The sequence below is a fragment of the Puma concolor genome, chromosome D2 (assembly GCF_028749965.1).
Source record: "Puma concolor isolate L17-30 chromosome D2, mPumCon1.1.hap2, whole genome shotgun sequence".
NCBI lineage: Eukaryota > Metazoa > Chordata > Mammalia > Carnivora > Felidae > Puma > Puma concolor.
In genome coordinates, this window is record NC_141677.1 from 59662428 (window position 1) to 59684962 (window position 22535).

General features: G+C 43.2%; 1 protein-coding gene across 2 annotated transcripts in view; it reads right to left on the reverse strand.

Moving 5' to 3' along the window:
* Positions 1-22535, reverse strand: part of DNMBP (dynamin binding protein) — a 112852-nt gene that overhangs the window by 32385 nt on the left and 57932 nt on the right. Inside the window, exon 1 of one of the 2 annotated variants that reach the window (XM_025918096.2) lies at positions 9982-13320. The exons of the other annotated variant lie outside the window; for it this stretch is intronic. Coding sequence (XP_025773881.2) covers positions 9982-11143 — 1162 coding nt within the window. The 5' untranslated portion in view covers positions 11144-13320. Of the gene's footprint in view, positions 1-9981; positions 13321-22535 lie in introns of those variants that run through there. 2 annotated transcript variants of the gene reach the window in all.

Consider the following 22535-nt stretch of genomic DNA (forward strand, 5'->3'; position numbering starts at 1 on the left):
CGGACTTATGAACCATGAGATCATGACCTGAGCCAAAACCAAGAGTCTGCACTTAACTGACTGAGCCACCCAGGGGCCCCTCTATGAATACTTAATAGAGAGCTACCAGAGTGCTAGGCAATGGGGCAAACGTAGAGAAAGCTGAAATGCCCTCAAAAGCTTTCTTTAGTCTCATCAGGAAAGTCATTTCATCTGTCCCGTGTTCAAGAACAGCAAACAGAATAGGGCTAAACTAGATGTCTTTAAAGTTATTTCCATTTGACTTAATCTAGTTGAACAGGCAAAACATAAGTTCATGAAACAAAAGAATAGTAAAACATTGAATCAACTTAAGCATTAAGGGTTTTGGTTATATTTATTTCAATGAATCCAATCTCTCAAAATAAAGATTATTTCCAAGTATGATCCAATATTTTGATGGTAAAATCTCATGAAACTTTGGATATCTGTCATTATATACTAGTATCTTATTTTCTAGTTGACACATGGAAAAATATAAAACCTCAATACAAGGAAAATATGAATCATGTTTTCCCTAGGACCCCAATCATAAGTGCCATGTTGTTTTAAACAAGCTCTGGGCATCTCCTAGATCTCCCCTGGCTTCCATTTTGGGCCTGCCAATGATGCTACTTCTAGATCTTGAGAGGGCAGCAGGTGTAGTGAATATAGCCCTCAAACTACAAAAGCCCTGGTATCGAGCCCTGCCTCCCCTCCTACCTGTGTGATCTTAGACATGTTACATGACCTCTCTGGGCCATTGTTTCCATGTATATGTAACAAAGGGGCCTTGTTGGTCACTTCCAAGATCTAAAATCTTACATGACTTCCTACTCTGTTACTTAACTTACTCCTCTCAGTTTGGAGTAACCACATCAACTTCTTTTTTTTTTTTTTTTTAACGTTTATTTATTTTTGAGACAGAGAGAGATAGAGCATGAACGGGGGAGGGTCAGAGAGAGAGGGAGACACAGAATCTAAAACAGTCTCCAGGCTCTGAGCTGTCAGCTCAGAGCCCGACGCGGGGCTGGAACCCACGAACTGCGAGATCGTGACCTGAGCTGAAGTCGGACGCTTAGGCGACTGAGCCACCCACGCACCCCAACCACATCAACTTCTAACTAGTCCCACAAGAAGTGCCACTTGTAAGTGTCTTTGGACACATGTAGACAGTTGGCCACTTCCTTTAGTGAGCCCTGAGGACTAGGCATATGCTGCGATTATTATGGAACCTAGAACAGTGTACTTCCAGTATTTGTTTCCTTCTTAATCCTTGAACATGACAAGCTCAGCTGGTGTCCCTGCTTTTCTGCTCACCTACTGTCCTTTAAGCCCAGCCATACAAAGGCCTCTCTAGTCCCTGGATTAGACTTTTCTCTCAACTTCCCTCCTTAAGCAGCAATACAAAATAATAGGTACTATTTTATCTTTTTTTAAAAAAACACTGCCAAGTCACATTTATTCTAGGTGTGTGATGCCAGTTCAACTTTTGAAAATCAAATCATATGACCAAGTCAATCGATAAAGAAAAAAATACATTTGTAAAAATCTAACATCCATATACAGTAATAAGTACCAGAAAACTAGGAATAGAACGGAACTATCTCAATTTGGAACAGAACACTGTATTAAAACCCTAGGGTGTTTACTTTTTGATGTACATATTCTGTGCCCCAAAATAGAATTTGACAACACACATTCACTGAGCACCTACGATATGCCAAGTATTGCTGGGTTCTAGAAACGCTACCTTTACCACCATCACAAAGCTTAGACTCCACTGGACTTTTGTGCATACCTAATCCGTAGTTCTTAGCACAGCAACTGGTACTTAATAAATGGCAACAATTATTATAACTTAGAGTGCCCTGAGCACTACTCTGCTATAGCTGGGATAGAAGACATTACCCAAAATTTTTTTTTTATTTTTTTTTTTTTTAGGGAGGAGAGGAGAGAGAGAATCTTAAGCAGGCTCCATGCCCAGCGTGGAGTTTGCCACCAGGCTCAATCTCACAACCCTTTGATCATGACCTGAGCTATAAAAATCAAGAGTCAGATGCTTGTGGCGCCTGGGTGGCTTAGTCGGTTGAACATCCAACTCTTGATTTTTAGCTCAGGTGATGCTCTTATGATTTGTAGGATTGAGTCCTGGGTCAGACTCTGCACTCACAGCACAGATCCTGCTTGGGATTCTCCCTCTTCCTCTCTCTCTGCCCCTCCCCTGCTCACTCTCTCTCAAAATAAATAAATTAATTAATTAAAAAAAAAAAAGAGTCGGATGCTTAACCGACTGAGCCACCCAGGCGCCCCTACCCAAAGATTTTTGAAAAATCATGAACTATCCTAACTTTTATGAAAATTTCAGTTACAATTTTGTACATAGTTACCCCTATGGCACTGGGGTAAATGAGGTTTAAATCTTCTTTTATGCAGGGCAGGGGCTGGAGAGCAAGAAAACTGAATTCCCTATCTCCAAATCACTGAGGAAAGAGCTAGAAGAATTCTCTAATATTTTTTGTCTAAGTATTGCTGTAAGGTCAGCACTGAGTAGAAGCATCTCCACATTTCAGTAGATACTAAGACGCACAGTTTTGCACATTTTAGCATTTCTGAAAGCAAGATATGTTTTCCAAGTAATAGCATGGTAATGTTTAATCAGAAGTTTTCTTTCTATTGGTACATACAATCATTCAGTGTCTTATAACAGATGGTGTTTTAGATTCAATGAAATGCAATATATTCTATTGGTCTCCTCTTGGTTTATGATAAGAAAAAAAATGGGTTTCTTAAAAAAAAGAAAAAGAAAAAAGGGGTTTCTTGATATGGTGGAATGAGGTCCGCTGTGGAACCACGTATACAGACATGTCCCTTCCCACCAGAAATCACTGTGCGTGGGCACTATGGCTTTACAGCCTGATGGTCATGCCCAGCATGGGCACTTCCTGGTTTCTCAGGAAATAATCAAATTGGAAAGCTCTGGGGATCAGGCTGGGGATGTCAAGTTTCTGAGCTCCCACTTTGACATTCCATTTAAGGCTAGGCCTGCCATGGTTTTGCAAGTTAGCAGCTTTGATTCACCCCTCCTCCCACTGCACCCTCTAATATCCCCAGGTCCATGTGAAAGGAGATGCCCCACAAGGGCACCTCTTCCTATCCACACTCGACGTCTTGCCTTTCCTTCATATCTTTTGCTTTTACAGAGACCTGGAATCTTCCCAGGCCAATATTCCTATGTTTTTGATGAAACATTATACAAAAACAATTTAGGTAATGGCTTGTGGAAAAAACATACAACCTTCCTTGAGAATACAGTTCCTGATGGCAGAGGCAAGGTCTTTGGGTTGGGTGGGAGTCTGCCAGACTAGATCATTCCAACCACAGCATCATCTTATTTTCTTTCCCAGACTTCAATTCTCTCCCAGCTCTTGGGGATATATGGCCCTACATATATTGCCTTTTGCCTCCACATATTTACCCTTTCCTCTCCTTTACCTCCTACCTACCCATCTATCCTCCAACAAGCAACACCTTGATTTTAAAAAGTAAACACATGAAAGCCGTGTCCAACTCTGTGCCCCTTCAGCTACAGTCACAGGTCTTTGGTTCTTTTTGTGAGAGGTCTTGAAAGAGTGGTCTTCATGCCCTCCTTCTATGACTGCATCCCCCATATAAGTCCTTTGCAAGTAATTCTGAATCATCACGGTTCCAACAATATTGTCTTTTCAGTCAACCAACAGCCTCTTCGACAAATCCAATGGCACTATCCTTGATTTCCTTGGGCCACTTCAAAGCACTGGCCATTCTCTCTTATTTTAAATTCTCTGGTTTTCTCCTGACCTCTTCATATGATCTCGCCCTATGCCTCTTGCTGGCCTCCCTCCTCCTCCCCCTTCCCCCAAACTGTGGCTCAGTTCTCAGACACCTGATCTTCTCCCTAGTTGCTCCTTTCCTCAGAGAACGTATCCACTCACAGTTTCAGTGATTACAAGCGAGGAGATGATTCCGCACAGGCAGATCCAGCTTGCCTTATTCCTCAGGCTCTGCTCCAAACTAGCATCTGGTTTCTAAGATTTTAATACTCCAGTCTCCACACACTGTGGTTCCTCCTTGTCACCACAACCATGTATCTTTGCTTATAAAGTTTCCCCAACCAGGAATGTTCTCCCTGCTTCTCTCTGCCTACGTCAACCTCCATTACTCACTCTCTTCAGCTTTAGCTCAAGTTCAAACATCTTCCTTAAGTCTTTTCCCATAACTCAAGACTGAGCTTTCCCTCTTCTGATTGTCCACAGCATTCACCATCTAAACCAAATACTCGTGTACTTTATTACATTATTCATATTTTTACATTTGCCTCTTCAATTGATCTGGAAACTTCTGTGTGTGTGTTGGGGGTGGGGGAGGCATCCTTCTCCGGATACCCCCAATACTTGGCACAGTGCTGAGTACAAGTTCTAGTTACCAAATCCCTGTTGAACTGCATTCAAAGGGGATGTGGGATCTGTATACTGGTGAAAGGATGATGGCAGCTCATGTTTATTTTGCATTACTACACGCCGGGTTCTACTGTGCGGTTCTAGGTACTTCTGTATCTATAAACTCACTTAACCCTCATAATACTGCCACATAGTTACATCATCTGGTTTTACCGATGAAGAAACTACAACATAGAGGGATTAAATAATTTACACAAGTTTACACAAGTTTAAATAGCGCCAAGTAGGGGAAAAGGTATCTAATAGTTCCCCTTATAGGACTTATAAAATTGTATTTTAATTATTTGCTTATATGCTGTTTTCTGTTTGAAACCGCAAGTTCCTGAATGCAGGCACAAGTCTTATCCATCTTCTCCAGTGTCTCAATAGGGACACAGCTGGCATTTTGGCCAGGACAATTCTACATTGCATAGGACAGGTCTACACACTGAAGAATTTTAGAGTCCCTGGCCTTTGCCTTCTAAGCCCAAGTAGTCCTTGTACCCTGCCACTGTAACAGCCAAAAGATACCTCCACCCAGTTCCACATCCTGGGGTTGGTCTGGGCCAGCCAAGCCTCAGAACACCTGCCCCCTCGAGCCCACTGCATACCAAATCGGCACCATCAGTCATCCATGTAGCCGTGATTTCAACCAGGTGACCCCCCATCCTGGACTTCACCTCTACCATTTGGACCAGGGATTTGTACCTAATCAATGAATGGTTAGTTCATATGATGAGGACTAAAAAAAAAACACAAGGTGAGTCAATTACACTCACTCTCCTGGGAATCTGAATTATGAACTATCAGCCGGGTCAGACAGAAACAGAAGCAGAAGTTGCAATAATGTCGCAAAGACAGTGTTGGGACGAGTATGGTTATATGTAATGAAAAGTGAAGAGGGTGCGGAAACTATGAGTAAATGGGAAGTGCTGGTCTGCAATAAGAGGCGACCATGCAGAAGTTCAGAGAAGGGTACAAACGTCATGAGAAAGATGGTCCCTGAAGGAGACGCAAAAAGTGAAGAGCTGGGCCCAAGGGTAGCTGGTTGCAGCCCACTTGTACCAGAGCAGTAGCCTCATCCCTCCTCAGGATCTTCAGGCAATCTAGGTGGAACCAGAATGTAACACAGTGTTTGGTGCTCAGTACGGTTCTGTTAGATAAAAATAGATGAGTGGCTAATATTTATTATAAGAGAATGAAATTAGAGAGAGCGGCACAAGGTGCTCTGAGAATGTCCAGCAGGTAAATGACAGTGGTTCCACCAGCACGGCTCATCCTACCCACAGTGAAATTCCACAGTCTGTTTTGCTGGCCATTAGTTACTGCCCAGTTAATTCCCAGGAGTATGGTCCCTGTCTCCAGAGTGGCAGAGACTTCTTGGCATCTATTGCGCTCGTGGCTTCTAATCAGCATATGAAATTAGCCAGGATGAAGAGCTAATGTCTTGGATTGACTGGCAGACATTTTATTCCAATAGTTTGAATACAGTCTGCAGCTACAAAGACATCATGTTTGTATACTTGCAGTGAAAAGAAACCTTGACCCACAGGGTCCTAAAAACTGCGCTACCTGTGGAACACTGGCAAAAGTGCCTTCAAATCTGTGCTGGTTTTTATCATCTTGGGAGAGAACAAAACAGATTTCCCTGGATTCTGTTGTTCCACGGCAATTACTGTCCAAACTTTAAAGGAATCGCGTGTATATCTTCATCACCACTTCCCTCCTAAACCCCATGTAATGTGCTTTGCACCTTGGTTGCTCCTCTTCTTTACCCCATCTGGCAAATGCAAGGTCTTTCTTTGGTCCACACGCCTCCTGTATCTCTGCTGCATGTTACACAGCTACGCCCCCCTCCACTTGAAGTCTCTCCCCTGACTTCCCTAATACAACACTTTCTGCTTTTTCTAGGTTCATTTATATGGCATGAACGCAGAGCTGTGGTTCTGGCTTCAACCCTGGTGACGCAGTAAAAGCACTGGTCTGGGTATCGGGAGACCTGGATTCTATTCCTGACCTAGGGACTGATTTGGGACATATATTTCAATTTCTCTGTGCTCCAGCTCTTTGGTTATAAAAACGGTGGGTCAGATTTAAGTGTTTTTCAAACATTTTTGTTTTTTTACGGTAGCCCACACTTTACACTGTGACTCAGTATATACATGACATGTAACACGTGCGTGTGGATACACACACGCTCACACACACACATGAAAGTATCACATGCATACTTTTCCTACACGAGATGTGCTACGAAATTTTCTACTCACTTTTATTTTTCAAGAATGCTACTTATAACCCACGGAAGAGACTTTAAGACCCAGTCATGGGTGGTTACCCATTATTTATAAAACACTGGGCTTGCTGATGTGTAGTGAGACAGGAGGATGCTACTGAGCCCTCCAATCCTGAACCTCCAAGCCTGGACTCTCACCTGAATTCCATATCCTATTCCTCTCTGTAACAATTCCTCATTTACATATCCTAATATCACTTAACCCATAGTTAACACAGAATTTGAGGTACCGTGTCCCTTTCCCATCACAACCATTTATGTTACTAGCAAGTGTAAATCCTTGGTGCCGACTTTTGGGCTAGCAATGGGAGAGCAGCTTTCATTGTACCAACCTCCCTATTGATAACTATTAGCAACCTGGATAAGGCATTTTTTTAAAGTAACTGTGTGAAGGTATTGGAAAGCAACCAAAAGCAGGCTGAAAACTAGAGGGGATAGGACTCAAAACAAGGGATGCAAACTAGGTAAGATCCATATTTATCCAATTTTTACTCCCTGAAGTCAATCCCTAGTCTTCTAGAATGTGAGGAAAATCAAGCAAAAATGGAAAGCCAACAACTGGCAATCTTATTGGGCTGAAGAGTCAAAGGCTCATTTCTGGGGCTGTGAAGTGGCTAGGTATTATGAGTGAAATCCTGGAAAAGAGGAAGCCACAGAGAGAGCAGCCCAAAATCTGTGCAGAAATTCCCCTCAAATCCTTGAACTATGCATGCAGGTGATGAGACTCCGGGAAGCCAGCAGAAAGCAGTAACAGCTAGAGGCCAAAAAGTCTGGCAGATATTCACAACTGCTTGGGGCTGAGAAGACACGGCTTGAAATTTGAGTCCCTCTAAGTTAAGAGATTCAATAAACACTTCATGTTGCACTGAAACATCAAAAAAGCTGCACCCTAGAAGTAAGACCCACCTCTCAGGAGGAGGGGCCCACACCCTAGGACTAAGGGCAAAACCCTAACAGGCATGCCCTAACAATCTCTAAGCCTGAGGCCTCCATAGGAGAATGAACTGATAAGGCAGGTGAGGGAAGGGCACATTATGGTAGAAGGACTTGGTTTCTAGCTTGAGAGACAGGCCGGGAGTGGCCATTAGATAGCACCTTGTTTCTCAGATGGAGTAGGGGGAGGCAGGGATGGGACATTCCACGTAGATAATCACACCTGCAGACACAGGGCCTGAGGGCAGATGTTCAGTGGGGGTCAATCTGGATCTCAGGAGAGAGGGGACCATGCAATGATAGACTGGTGGAATAACTTGTAAGGCTGAAGGGAGGCGGGTGGACAAAAGACCAAGAAATCACAATTTATGAGCACCTACTATGTTCCAGGCCTACTATGTTCTTTAAGGGTTTTATTTATGTTCTCTCACTGACACAGGTGTCATTATCTTCATTTTATAAATAAGGAATCCGAAGCTCAGAGAGATTAGGTAATTCACCTCAAGTTATACTATTAGTAAATGGTGGGGCTGAGACGTGAACTCCCAGCAGAAGACAGACTCTAACACTTGTTTCTGTAATTACACGTTGTAACTGTAACGTTCAGCAAGGACAGTGGTGCCTGTGCTGTGAGATGGCCAGCAAAGAATGTTAGAAAGCAAAAGGATTTCAGGGCAGACTAAGATTCTGTTACAGGCCAAGGAGGACACTAGTGGTATAAACTAGGGATGTCAATTAAGCTAAATAGGAATACCATCAAAACTGAAGCCCTCGAATATAAAGAGAGAGTTGTAAAAATGTAAGTGACAGAAGGGGGAACTGAGCTGGTTTAAGAGAGATCATAGGGCAAATTGCACCACTCGGGAGAGAAGGGCTTGACTCTTGTTAAGTCAGACAGAGTAAACACACTTAGATTACACTTAGGAGGCTTAATACAATAAGGAACTAAAGATAGGAAACAAAGTTCATGTACGGAACAGATGTGGGGGAAGGGAATAGGAGCAATACAAAAACCAATATAAGGAATCACAGAATCACTTGTGTAATTGTGTGTGTGTGTGTGTGTTTTGATTGTTGATTTGAACTGGAAGGAATTTAGAAGTCATTCAATCCCTATCATCTCAGAGCAAAAACACACCTAGAAAAAAATGGCTAGCTGCTAAATACCTCAGCCTTCCAATTAAAGCCGGGCTTAGTTTCATTTTTATCTTTATAAATGCAGGTGGAGACCCTGATTTATCCAAAACAATGCCCTGGAAATTCTGGTTAGGTTAAGCCTGTGCCGGAAGACCACAGGATAAACCACTGGCAGTTCTGGGATCACACCAGGGACTTGTCATGCCCCCACCAACAGAGAGCCTGTTCTGAAGATCTAGATGAGAGACTTCCCGCTCGGGAGGAAGGTGTGAGATGGAGTTTCTAGGTCATTCACATTTTCTGACTCTAACCCTTATCCTCTGCTCATAACCTACACCACCCTCAAATCGGCCTCCACCAGAAAGTTGGCTTCGTGAGAGAATAGCGTAAATAAAAAGAAAGACTTAACAGGGAATCCAGTAATTATAAAAACAACCACAACAAAACAAAACAAAATGAACATAATTCATTTCAGAGAACAACAGAAGACAAACTGGCAAGAAAGAAACAACCTCTACATTATAAAAGACTCTTAATGTATCATGTTACAAAAACTTCGTTAAGGCGAAGTGAGATGAAGTAATTTGAATGTACAAAGCATCATGAAGAATATAAATAATCCTCTGATTTCCAGAAGAGTTGTAGTGCTCATCATTCACTTAAGATTCCTGAGTGTAAAGATACAAACACTCTATAAAACAAATTAAATCCTCTTTTCCGCGACGTCTAAAGAAGCGTAGAGATGGAGAGAAAGATCCTGCCAGGAAAATAAATTTTCGCTTGGTGCCTCAGTAATGAACTTGCCATTCCCATTAGACAAAGAAATATTAAAGAACAAATGGAAAGATATTTGGGATTAGAGACCCCTGACAAAACCAAGAATGATAAAGATATTTCCCATGAGAACACGGTCTCGTTCTGGAGGCCATGGTGTGTGTTTATAGTACTGTATCCGCTCTTGCTCTGAAAAGTGCCTCCCAGAGGGATTAAATTTCTAAGGTTGTTCTCACTCAAGACACTGAAAAAAGAATTTCAAGCGCCAGGTTCCTTAAGTACATGGATGTTCCTAGTACCTAGATAACCACCCCTATTACCTACTTTCATGTTTTAGCATTCTAATAAGGCTGGCTGAGTTCGTACCTTGAGTTTTCTTCCTGTTTTGCACAAATTCTGAGCGTCTCAGGGTGCTGGGTGCTGTGCGGCGGTAGCGACTATTCCTTTTCCAAGTCTCAGGGCCATTTGTCTTTCTCTCGTCCTCTAAATGCCAGGTATTCTTTCCTAAGGAAGGGCCCTGCGGAATGCCGCTATGGTGTTCTCCCCGATCCCCTCTCGTCCACTGATTCCGCAGACCATCCGGGAAGATCCCTCTGCTCCCAAGGGCCATCATTCCTGCTCTGTCCATGCCACTGTCCTCCAAATCCTTCATCTGATGGGCAGAATCTGTTTCTCTGTAATTCTGAAATTTATACTCACAGCTTGCAAATAGAGTGTCGTGGCCTTTATTTTCTGTATCAAAGTCACTCTGATCCACGACAGGAGTCTTTGTTTTGGGATAGATTTTATCATTTTGACACACACCTTTGTCCCCTTCATAGTATTCGGCAAATTCTTTACCTTCACTGACACCATTCAAATCTGGGAAGTCCACAGACTGACCATTAATATAATTCCCAGGAACCTGACATAAATTGCTGCGGTTTCTACAATAAATATTAGTTTCTTTACAATCCTCAGCATTATAATTAAAATTCCTGTGGTCCACGTGCCACTTTTCAGGTTGACCACCATTCCCCACAGGATCATCCAAACCACTGTGGCGAGTCTGTTGTCCAGTTTCTTTAGAGTCCTCAGGATTACAGTTCGGATTCTGACCATCTACGTAGCCATTCGTTTCCCTATATCCTTCAGCTTTCCAGCTTTCTGGGCTGCCTGTAAGCCAATTATCCTTCGTCTCGGGGCTCAGGTTCCCATAATCTACATCTCCTGAGTTCCAGTAACCATCACAGCCTTGAATCGCACTTCCATAGTCCATACAGTCCTTTCCACTTTCCTCTGCTTCCTCGTGGTCTGAACTTGATTCACTCTGCCCAAAAGCCCAGTATCCACAATGCCTTTTTCTGAAGGGCCGATTGTGCCCTGACGTCCAGTTTCTGGAATCCGAGGCGCCTTCTCTGTAAAGTCCATCCAGCCCTGTAAGATCCCTCTTCTGTAGACTCCTGTGATCTTCACACTCCCAGCTGGAGCCCCAGTGCCCTTTCCTGCCCGCTCCTCTTTCTTTTCTATCTTTGTGGGTTTCACACATGTTCAGTGCACTTTAAGACTCGAGTTTTGCTTCCCTCTTCCATGGGCCTGGGTGGGGCTGAAATGTGGACAGGTGCGGTTTAGCCCAAGGCTGTGTCCGTCCTTCTGAAAATGTCTCCCAAAGTGCTCGAGACACTCACTCTTGTTGCTCCTCCAGCTGGGAGCACAGAGAAATGTGGAGTTATTTCAACCTCGGATCCAATCAGTGAGCTGCTATATCTTTCCCCACAGAGGCCAGAAGATAATTAGTAACTAGTGTTCATGTGATTGGAGTTGGCAGCTTCGTTTGGTGTTTCCCTCAAGCTGGTCAAACTGGCTTGGCTGCTTTCTGTGCTGAAGGTGGAAGTATTCTGCTGTTCTAAAGGTTTTGTAGAAAAAGCAGAGTGAGCAAGAACAGCCCCCTTTAAAAGCCAAGGTAAGGTCATCTATCAATCTCATTGGCCTCTTTAGATATTTCTGTAATCAACCAGGGGTATAAATAATGTTTTCATGTGCCGCTCAAACTGGACCTCTGTTCCTCATCTTCCAAGTTCAGCTTTCTAATCCTTAGACATCTGAAACTCTGCAGGTCTCCGTTTCCCTAAGAGAGAGAACTCTTCCTCCTGTGAGAGCTTTGCTTTTTATGGGAGTCAGGTTACCAGTTAGTGAGTACACACTCAAATCGCAAGTGGTTTCAACTCCTGCCTGCAGACGCAATGGGGCATCCCACTGAAAGGAAGAAAAAAAACTTCCTTTTTACTCTCATCTGGTGTCTGAGTAATTTTAAAACTGTCCCCTACAAGAATGTAGTTAAGTATGTTTTTCACACTTCCCTTGATACGTGCCATGCCAGAGAAGCATGAAAACCATTTTCTAAATCTCTTCTCCATCCAATCATGCAGCAATATTCAGGAACTGGGGAATAAGGTTAGGAAGCAGAAAGGTGCCTATAAAAAGACCTCTGTGGATCAACAAACATTAGATGGGCACCTATTATAGGTGAGGTATTGAAGAAGAGAGAAAAAGTGAACAAGTCAGTCCCTGCCTCTTGCAATGCAGGAGCAACCCCACAACAGAAGATCTAATGTGACAGGTGCTATGACAAACACAAGGGCAACGCAACAAAGCAAAGTCCCCGGCAGGGCAGCTGGAGGGTATCATGGAAGTGGCGGCATTTGAGCAGTGCCTTTAAGCACAAGCAGGATTTCCCTAGACTTTCTACATATGGAGGACTAGGAGATGGGGAACAGTTTGGAGGATGGAATACGTAGAAAAGTAGTAAGAGAAAAGGCTGGAGCGGTAGGTTGGGGCAGATCCCAAGGGACTGAATGCCATTTAACTTCATTCAAGGGAGAGTACTGTGCTCAGAGACAGGCTTTGGTAAGATGATTGTTTTAGCTAACTGGTCATCTATCAACGTCCAGGAACGGTTCCTTGAACCACTGTCTAATCCCTATTTGTGAAACAATATACAGAACCGTGAGGAGACCAGGGTTAGATGCTGTGTCAATAATTAGATGTTTACTCTTGGATGAACCACTCACTCTCTCTGGGACTCGATGTAGACATCTAGGCCCACTGACCTCTATGACACCTCTGATTCCTTCAGTTTAAAAAATCCATGTTCCATTTTCCTCACAACTTGTTTGTCCTTTCCTCAAATACCTAAGGCGCTAGTATGCACCCTTTGGCTGCAATCTCTGGATTGCCAAATCTTCTGATGTGAAGGTTTCTGTTCTGTTCCCTCACACCTTCCAAACCAATAGCCATAGCAGCGGCAGCCCTGGAAGCTTCTATGTTTCCAGTGTGAGAATGTGCTAGAATTGGGGCGAGGGCTAGCAAGCTGACAAAAAGAAAATTTTTTTTTTTTTATCTTCAGTACCCTGCAAAGAGGGTACTGTATTACCCTTACTTTACTGCTGACAAAGAAAGAGTCTCAGAGTTTCAATAACCTGGTCACATAAGCTGGTACCAGCCAGGGAGGGCCACAATCTGAACTCAGATCTGTTTGACTTCGTGGCACTAGACGAACAGGGATACTCAAAAACGTACTAGAAAACCTTAATTTCCCTCCAACCAAGCAAACGAACAAGTAAACTCTATCACGATCTAAGTCTGAGGTGGGCCACTTCTGAGGCAGGTGTGCTCACACTGGCCCCTTCCCTTCCCCTGACATTCCCTCTGTGCCTCCAGTCTTGGAGTCTGCCCGTGCCCCCTGCCACCACCCCCAGCCCGGCCACCACAGGGCCGTTCCTCGCCATTTGACCACAGTGTACATCTAGACTGGCACATAAAGTAAGCCAGGCACACTTTTAAATACTGAAAATAAAGATTAATCTTTCCCCCACTGTTACTGGAAACAAAGTTCCCTTTAGCTACTTTGTATCTTTGATAAAGATAGCACTGTAAGAAACACACCTAGTACATCAACCAAGAGAAGATATAAAAGAGGATAAATTATGGAGGCCCTAAAGTGCCACAGGGCCCTGATGCTTGCTGTTTGTCACCAGAGTGGGGGCGATTGGCTGCAGTGACTATCTGTGCACCCCTCACCCCCAGTAGACAGAAATACTGCTACATTCAATGGTAGGAGGGAAGACAGGCAGCAGGATTTAGAAGGAGACAGAAAGAGGGAGAAGGTGCCAGAAGGGTAAAGGAAGAAGAGGGAGGAGACTGGAAAAGAACCAGCAAGAACACATGCCTCCCTACACTTCTGTTAATGTCTCTGTTAACTATGCAGGTCAAGCCTCTCGTCTGGTGACCGACGCTTCCACACTAAGGGTGCCCCAGTGATGTTCTCTGATTCCTACAGTTCTTGCTGTTTTTCAGAGCACTGAGCAAATCTCTCTCTCATTTCACCTACGTCATTTTATTATGCGTGTGTATCTCCATTTATTACACTGAATGCTCCTTGGAGGCAAGGACCATGTCTAACTTATATCTCAGTCCTCAACGCATCTCTGCACATGGGTTACCCAGCAGGTACAGACAGGTTTGAGGAGCTGATGTTTGCAGCATGTATGGGGCATGTGCTAGATGCCAGGCAGAGAGCAGGACAGCTTGGAGGTTAAGAGCACAGTTTTGCCAGCCCTGGGTGTGAGTCTGGACTTTGCCACTCACCAGCTGTAGAATCTTGGGGAAGTTACTTAAGCTCTCCAAGTTTGTTTCATCATGTTTTCATCTTAAGCACAAAAGACATGACATTTCTGTGGAACATAATTCTAAAAAGCCTCATTATTGATAAATTCCCACTACCTGAAACTTGAGACAATTTTGTTCTGCCACCTGTATATCTAATGCAAGGATGGTTCTCGAGTGTATCTCAAACCAAGTCACAGGTATGGAAGGCCATGGAAGAGCCTGGAACTTGCTATGGCTTTGGGGATGGAGCACTGAGCCAAGATTCCCTTCCAGCCCCTCTTCAGGTCCTCAGAAATCATCAAGCTATCTGGCAATCCCCCAGGACTTTAGGACTTCTCATATTAAATGATCACCTTAAAAATTTTTTTTCATTAGTTTTTTAAATGTTTATTTATTTTTGAGAGAGACAGAGTGTGAGCAGAGGAGGGGAAGAGAGAGAGGGAAACACAGAATCTAAAGCAGGCTCCAGGCTTGGCGCTGGAGCATAGAGACTGACGCGGGGCTTGAACTCACGAACCACGAGATATGACCTGAGCTGAAGTTGGAAGCTTAACAGGCTGAGCCAAGCGAGGGCGCCCCTAAGTGATCACCTTCTTGAGGACATGCCTAAGAGCTCATCCTCACGAGTCCCCTTGAGGGTAACTGTTGCTGCCGCCCCTGTTCAGCCCAAGTGCCCTAGTTCTTCCCTGATCCTTCACAGCAAATCTGCTCCAGGACACCCCCCGGCCCCGCCCCGTCTCTGAGGCTGCAGTCCCCTCAGACCTGAACGCGCTCGCATAGCGGTCCTCTCCCGAGCATAGTTTAGATAGATGTTTCCTCTCCTTAATACCATCTGCTCTCCATCTCTCAGAAGATGACTCCACTTCTGGCCTTCCCATAATACTCTTTCTTGTTGGAACTTATTTTTCCAGTCGCTTGCAGGGATCTAAAGTAGAGGGGCAGGTGAGCGTGTGTACTTGGCCCGCCTTCTTAAGCCAGCCTCTCCGGACCACCATTCTCCTGCTGGGGGTTCAATCAGTATCCTGCAATTCCTACATCCACACATAATATTTTGTATTCTTTTCCTTCCTGAGGACACGTGGGTTCGGAGCTCTCTGGCACACCTGCCCGAAGTGACACAGCCGTGTTCTCCGCGAGCCCCAGACTAATGCTGGTGCCTCACTTCCTTTCTTTTCCTCCTTTATAAATTATTTCTGTTTCTTCATCCTTTCCCTAGCAAATCTACCATCCTACTGTGTCTGTATCCACACACTCTGCCTTCCCTCCTGTTAAAATGGAGAAACTGTCGCAGCTCTGATAACAGGCCAGTCTCTCTGCTGGTTCCCTGGATCCCAGTCCCCCTAATGCCTCAGAGACTGTGTTCCAGCAACAAGGCCCTCCCTCTGCTTCTGCTTCTGCAATGCAATCACTCCGATGGATCGGTCCCACTCACTGGACTATCTGCGTCTTCTTCTTCGCTGATTCACCTTCCTGGTCTTCTACACTCCCAAACACTGGTGTGCCCCAGGGCTTCTCCTAGATATGCAATTACCTAGCACATGGCAGGAATGCAGGGAACACTGATAGGACTGGAAATGTGGTTTCCAATCTTATTCAGTGCCGCTGCCTCTCAGCCTAAAGGAAGAATTTAAAGGAGACCACTACGGGGCGCCTGGGTGGCGCAGTCGGTTAAGCGTCCGACTTCAGCCGGGTCACGATCTCGCGGTCTGTGAGTTCGAGCCCCGCGTCAGGCTCTGGGCTGATGGCTCAGAGCCTGGAGCCTGTTTCCGATTCTGTGTCTCCCTCTCTCTCTGCCCCTCCCCCGTTCATGCTCTGTCTCTCTCTGTCCCAAAAATAAATAAACGTTGAAAAAAAATAATAATAATAAAGGAGACCACTACGGCTAAAGCTACTCATAGGACATCAGTGCTACAGCCTCTGGTGGTGTGGACAGAGGTGTCTGGAAATAAAGGAGAAGAAAGACACCTAAGATCTAAAGGTTAAGTTCCCCAGCAGAGGAAGAAATAAAGCACTAATGAAAAGCAACAACTGACTGGGAGGAGGGAAGGCAGAAGCAGAGAGCATTCTGGGAGCACTGTAAAAGGCAATAAGGGCTGGAGTGTTGGAAAATAAGAGGTGTTTGGGGGGAAATGTGATATGCTCTGAAGGGTGTGAATATTCACAATGAGACAGGGCTGTGAGAAGCACTTAAGATGTCTCAGAATTTATACCTCGTGATGAAGTGAAAGGGTTATGAGTTAGGTGAGGGTTCAGAGAGACGAACGACCAGCGTGGAGATGTTGCTAGCATGAATGGGTAAGCATGTTGGAAAGCTGTATGACTCCCTGATAAGCAAGCAGCCAAAAGTGTATCTGTGAAGAAGGGTTAAGTATTTTTTTTTAAGATATCAAGACATACATATATTCTCTTATAGTTTTCAACACATGAGAGTACTAAAAAATGCTATGCCTGACAATAAACTATTTTGGAAGTAAGTTGACAAGGGTCTTTTGGGATCCCTCCTCTGTGAGCCCTTGAATTTCTGGGTTTTTCAGGTGTTGCTTCCTACACCCACTCTCAGAGATCAAGCAGTCCTCTCTCAAGTTGAAACACGCCAACATCATGGTGTGGCACAGTGACAGGGCACAGAAGGCTGTGCAATGAAACCGACCTGAATTTGAACCCCAGCCCTACCACTTACTAACTGTGACAGTCTGGGTCAGCCTGGGCTTTGTCATTTGTCATATATGCACAATATGGAGGATTAATGAAAGTGTGTCAAAGACCTAGCACTCTGTGTGACAAGTAATAAGTGCTCAATTAATTATAATTATGATCACTGTCTTTCACTTCCTTCAGCTAATGGTGAGGTTCAGTGCCTGGGCCACTTCTGTGTATCTATACTCTTTCTTTTCTTTTTTTTAAGAAGTAATCTCATTAAACGTTGTGGCTTTAAATAAAGTTTATGGGCTGTCAAAATTGATTTGTCCCAAATGTACGTCTCCAACCCTTACCCCTCCCCTGAACTCTGGGCTGTATATCAAACTTGCCTAATCAATACTTCTACCCGGATGTTTTATGGGCTCATCAACATGACCAAAACAGAGCTCCTGACCTCTGTCCCGTCCCACCTCCCCCACCAACCAGCATCTCCTGCAGTCTTCACCATGAATTGAGAAATTACTGGCAACTCCAATCCTTCCAGTTGCTCACCCGCGGGGTCATCCGTGACTCTTCTTGTTCTCTCACACCTCACATCCAATCCACCAGCAAATCCTACAGGCTCAGACTCAAAATATACCCAGGACCACACACTCCGCATCATCTCCAGTCTACCATCCCTGTCCAGGCCGCCATCACCTCTTGCCTGCAGCATCACTGCAGTAGCCTCCCAACTGGCCTCTGTGCCCCTAACCTTGTGTCTTTCTGTTTGGCCTCCACACTGCAGCCAGAGTGACGCTATAACATGCGCCAGATCTTACTGCTCCCCTGCTCAAAACCTTCCCGTGGCTTGTCTTACTCTGAACAATGAACTACAAAACCCACACCTTAGCTCTAGCTGAATTGGCCTCCTTGCTGTTCCTCAAACACTAGCTGCACATCTGCCTACAACGATTTCCCCACCCCCCAAAAATGGCTTGGCTGGCTCCCTACAATCATTCAGATCTTCACGCGAATGTCACTTTTCAGTGAGGCCTTCCCTGATTCCATAGCTTCTTTTGCCTTCTAGTACATATTCATATTTCTACTTACTGTTTGCCTCTCCCCATGAGGGCAGAGATCACTGCCCTAACTCCAGAGCACTGCCTGGAATACAGCAGGAGCTCAATATATGCAGATTAAATGACTGCCCTGGAGTTTCTCATCTCTTGGGGCTTGCTACATCTGGCAAAGTGTAGGCTGGGAGATGACACACTCAGTGGCCGTGTAGTGGCAGGAATGACTGTGGCCAAGGGTCTGTGCTAGCAGGAGGCAGGCAGGTCCTTTCACTATATCCCTGCAAAGCCCCAGTGAAATCTGAAACCGATACTTAAAATCCCTGGATCTATTCCAGTTTCTCCTCCCCTCTGCCATGAGCTGAGCATGAGGAAATGTTCACAAAGCCATGCTACAAAGTTAGGAATAGAGATTCTTTAACTAACTTAAAAAAAAAAAAAAAGAATAGTGATTCATGGGTTAATTATAACTAAGTCAACCATTCCAAGCTACATTTCTTGACACACACATTGAACCCCTATTGTAAAAGGAAAACTAGTTTCAGTCCTGAATTAACATAGACTATTAAAGCCTTCTAACTGGTTGCTGTTTTATACCAAGACAAAATCCATTTAAAGTAACCGAGCTAATTTTTACTGAGCCAACATCCTGAACCACATGCCACAAGTCAAAGATACTTGCTTTTTTTTCTCATGTACTGACAAATCAGAAAGAAAGATTATTATTCCTTTCACATAAACTTTTACATCTTGAAAGACCACAAAATGTTTGGCTATTTAACTCATTGTGTTTTACTAGTTTGAGAAAGAATTTTTATTTTATTTTTATTTTTTCAATATAATTTTTTTATTTAAAAATTTATTAGTTTTTATTTTTGAGACACACACACACACACACACACACACACACACACACACACACACACACGGTGTGAGTGAGGGAGGGCCAGAGAGAGAGGGAGACACAGAATCCAAAGCAGGCTCCAGTGAACTCAGCATAGAGCCTGATGTGGGGCTTAAATTCACAAACCATAAGATCATGACCTGAGCTGAAGTCAGACACTTAACCTACTGAGCCACCCAGCGCCCTGAGAAAGAATTTTTAATACTGAGGCACACCAAGGAGTCTTCAGAATAATAAATAGCTTCTGGATGTAGAAATAAACTATACTTTCAAATTAAAAAAATTTTTTTAACATTTTTTCATTTTTGAGAGACAAAAAGAGACACAGTGTTAGCAGGGGAGGGGCAGAGAAAGAGGGAAACACAGAATCTGAAGCAAGCTCCAGGCTCTTAACTGTCAGCACAGAACCTGATGCAGGCCTCAAACCCACGAACCGTGAGATCATGACCTGAGCCGGTTAGATGCCAAACCTACTGAGCCACCCAGGTGCACCTATACTTTCTAGAATATTGTAGATCACTTCAGTATAAAGATGTTACTCTTCCATATCAGTAATTTTCTAACTTATTAAATGAATGGCTCTCTTTAGTGGGTCTTAGATCTCAGTATGTTGTTGAAAATGTTACTTTCTTGAAACACATTCTGATTTGATGTGCAACAGCCTTTTAAAATTACCCTGAGAGTCTCTGGTCAACATTCCCTTGACATTACCTTCAAGGGAAGAAAAGTTTAGGAGCGAGGCTCCCAATATGGAAGAGGCTGACTCTACCCTTTACCATTCCCTGCACTGATGTAGAACTAATGGGGTCCTTACTCACACTGAAGTAACTATGACCATGGTTCAAAGGCTTCAACAGTGTGATTATGTACAGAGGTCAACATCACTATGATCACTGGAGTTTCAGAGATACACAAATATGAATAATACTATGACTATGTCCTTCGTATTAATCAATGGATAGCCAGTGCCTGCCTCCTAGTATGTGCTTAAGAAATATTTGCTGAATAAAGAAATGAATGTACAACCCTGATTACTTGTCAAATTGAGAGGCATGTGAACCTCTCCTAGAGACAGGAAAACACTATGATATTCTAAAATAAGATTCTCTCAGGGCTACATTATGTAGTCCTAATCAGGGTTCTAAAAGTAACATGTACTGGGAAACCTGAAAGTCTGTGGATTAACCCCAAATCTTTCCATTGCTCTGGAAGTCAACCTATTTATCAGATTTGAAGATACTGTGTTTTAGATATGTACCTTAATTTATTAACTAGCAACTCATTTGACCAGAAGCTCTCTGAGAGCAGAGAGCACATCTGTGTTTATTACCCTGCCCTTAGCACAGTACCTATAACAAACATTTGCTGGATGAATGACTGAACTGAATCCCATCCTGAAGCCTGCAAAATGGCATTTCATTCCCCAACATGCTATAATCAGAGATGCCTCCCACTCTGATTCTACTCTGACTCTACATGGTAATTCCAAATTTAAAGCTCCAAATTCTCAGCTGGAGCCAAATACTGGCTTCTCTAAAACTAATCCTGGGCTTTCAAATTTCTAATAACTAAAGTTTAGGTTATTTGGACCAATCCTCTCACAGGAAAAAAAAAGTTTAAAAAGTTGGAGGAAATATTTTTAAAATCTCCGAACTATCAATACACTGACAAGATGGTAGCATGCTGGCCAAAACCAAAAGAAAACTGGAATCCAGACAAGCAAATAACCACAGAAGCGGCATTGCCCCACAGCACTTGCCAGTTCCAGAAAATGGAACTTTTGTTTCAATGGTCCTCTGAGGAGAAAAGGTCAAAAACTCAAAGCCCAGAGCTTATCCAAGGCGAGAAATCTAAAAACAGCCCTTTTCCCCAAATAAGCTAAGATCCCAAGGGACCCCAGAGAGTGAGTCAGAATTGGACCAGCCCTCTTGCAAAATTACAGTTGGGGTTCCTATATCTTGGTTTTCCATGGAACTTTAAGCTTTGAAATTAATTTCAGGAACCAAACTGAGATGGACTAATGCTTCCATGTGGAAAATGCTTCTCAGTGTTTCTTGAGAAATGTATAGGTCTCTCTGAATCCTAAGAAAAATCAGCCTAGAAATCTTGAAGACAAGAGAAAATACTATAATTCTCCTTTACGAATAAAGCCTAATAATAAAGGTAGACACATTACTGGTTTGAAGGCATCTACCGATGTCCAGTTGAAAGCAAGAACAGAAAATACTGACACAGAAAGTGAAAGATTAAGGTTGACCAGACAAGAGTACACAGAATAGTGATCAGGATCTAATCAGTTAGTTTTGCTTGTAGCTCTTGCTATGTTATGTTTACAAGTGTGTGTGTTCATGGCCTTGTGTGCTGCTAACAGTGAGTCATTCTTGCAAATAAATATTAATAAGCTTATTTGTACAGTGTATGTCATACAAACTTTGTAAGTGATATCAAGTTCTGGAAGCAAAACTGGCAACTCTGACAAATGATTCTGTGCAGTGTTAAATCTTGCTCAGAGCAGTGAATGTTCCATTATTTGAATACCACCCAAAGCTGTCCAGCATTCTTCAGGGTTTAATATTTGCTATAGGGTATAGTTCTTTATAAATATTTTAACAGAAGATTACAGAGACCATGAGAATATGAATATTGAATTATTACATTGTACACCTAAAACTAATATAATGTTGTATATCAATTATAATAATAAAATTTTTTATAGACATGAATAGTTAAAAATTTATTGTCTAAATTTTTTTTAACTTTTTTTTTTTTTTAATTTTTTTTCCAACATTTATTTATTTTTGGGACAGAGAGAGACAGAGCATGAACGGGGGAGGGGCAGAGAGAGAGGGAGACGCAGAATCGGAAACAGGCTCCAGGCTCTGAGCCATCAGCCCAGAGCCTGACGCGGGGCTCGAACTCCCGGACCGTGAGATCGTGACCTGGCTGAAGTCAGACGCTTAACCGACTGCGCCACCCAGGCGCCCCTTAACTTTTTTTTAATTCAGTTTTTGAGAGACAGAGAGAGACAGAAGACGAACAGGGGAGGGGCAGAGAGAGAGGGAGACACAGAATCTGAAGCAGGCTCCAGGCTCTGAACTAATACCTCAGAGCCTGACATGGGGCTCAAACTCACGAACAGTGAGATCATGATCTGAGCCAAAGCCGGACACTTAACCAACTGAGCCACCCAGTTTGTCTAAATTTTGAATTAGCAAAAATATTATCTAAATTTTGAATTAGCAAAAACAATATTGATTTCAATAGCAAAGTCAAAATCAGAGCAAGTACACAAAATACTTCATTGTTAAAAAAGAAAATGAACTTACATGTACCCTAATGGCCCCACCTGAGGATGCTTTTAGCTACACTCATAATCCAACCAACATCAATCTCAGATGGAAACTCTTTCTTATGCCTGGAATATTAACATAACAATGATCAATAGGATCAGGGCAAATAAAGATTTGTATTTACAATCTTGTTTTAAGAATAACTTTTAAATACTAATTACTTGTGGTATTACTTTACAGTTTTGAAATTATTTTTATTTACAATTTATTTTATGTTAATGTTCCCCTCTTCTAATGTTTTCAATTGCCTATTGTCATGTTAATTTTCTGACTTTGATAAATATTCTATAGTTATGTAAGATGTTAAGGTTAAGGGGAAGCTGA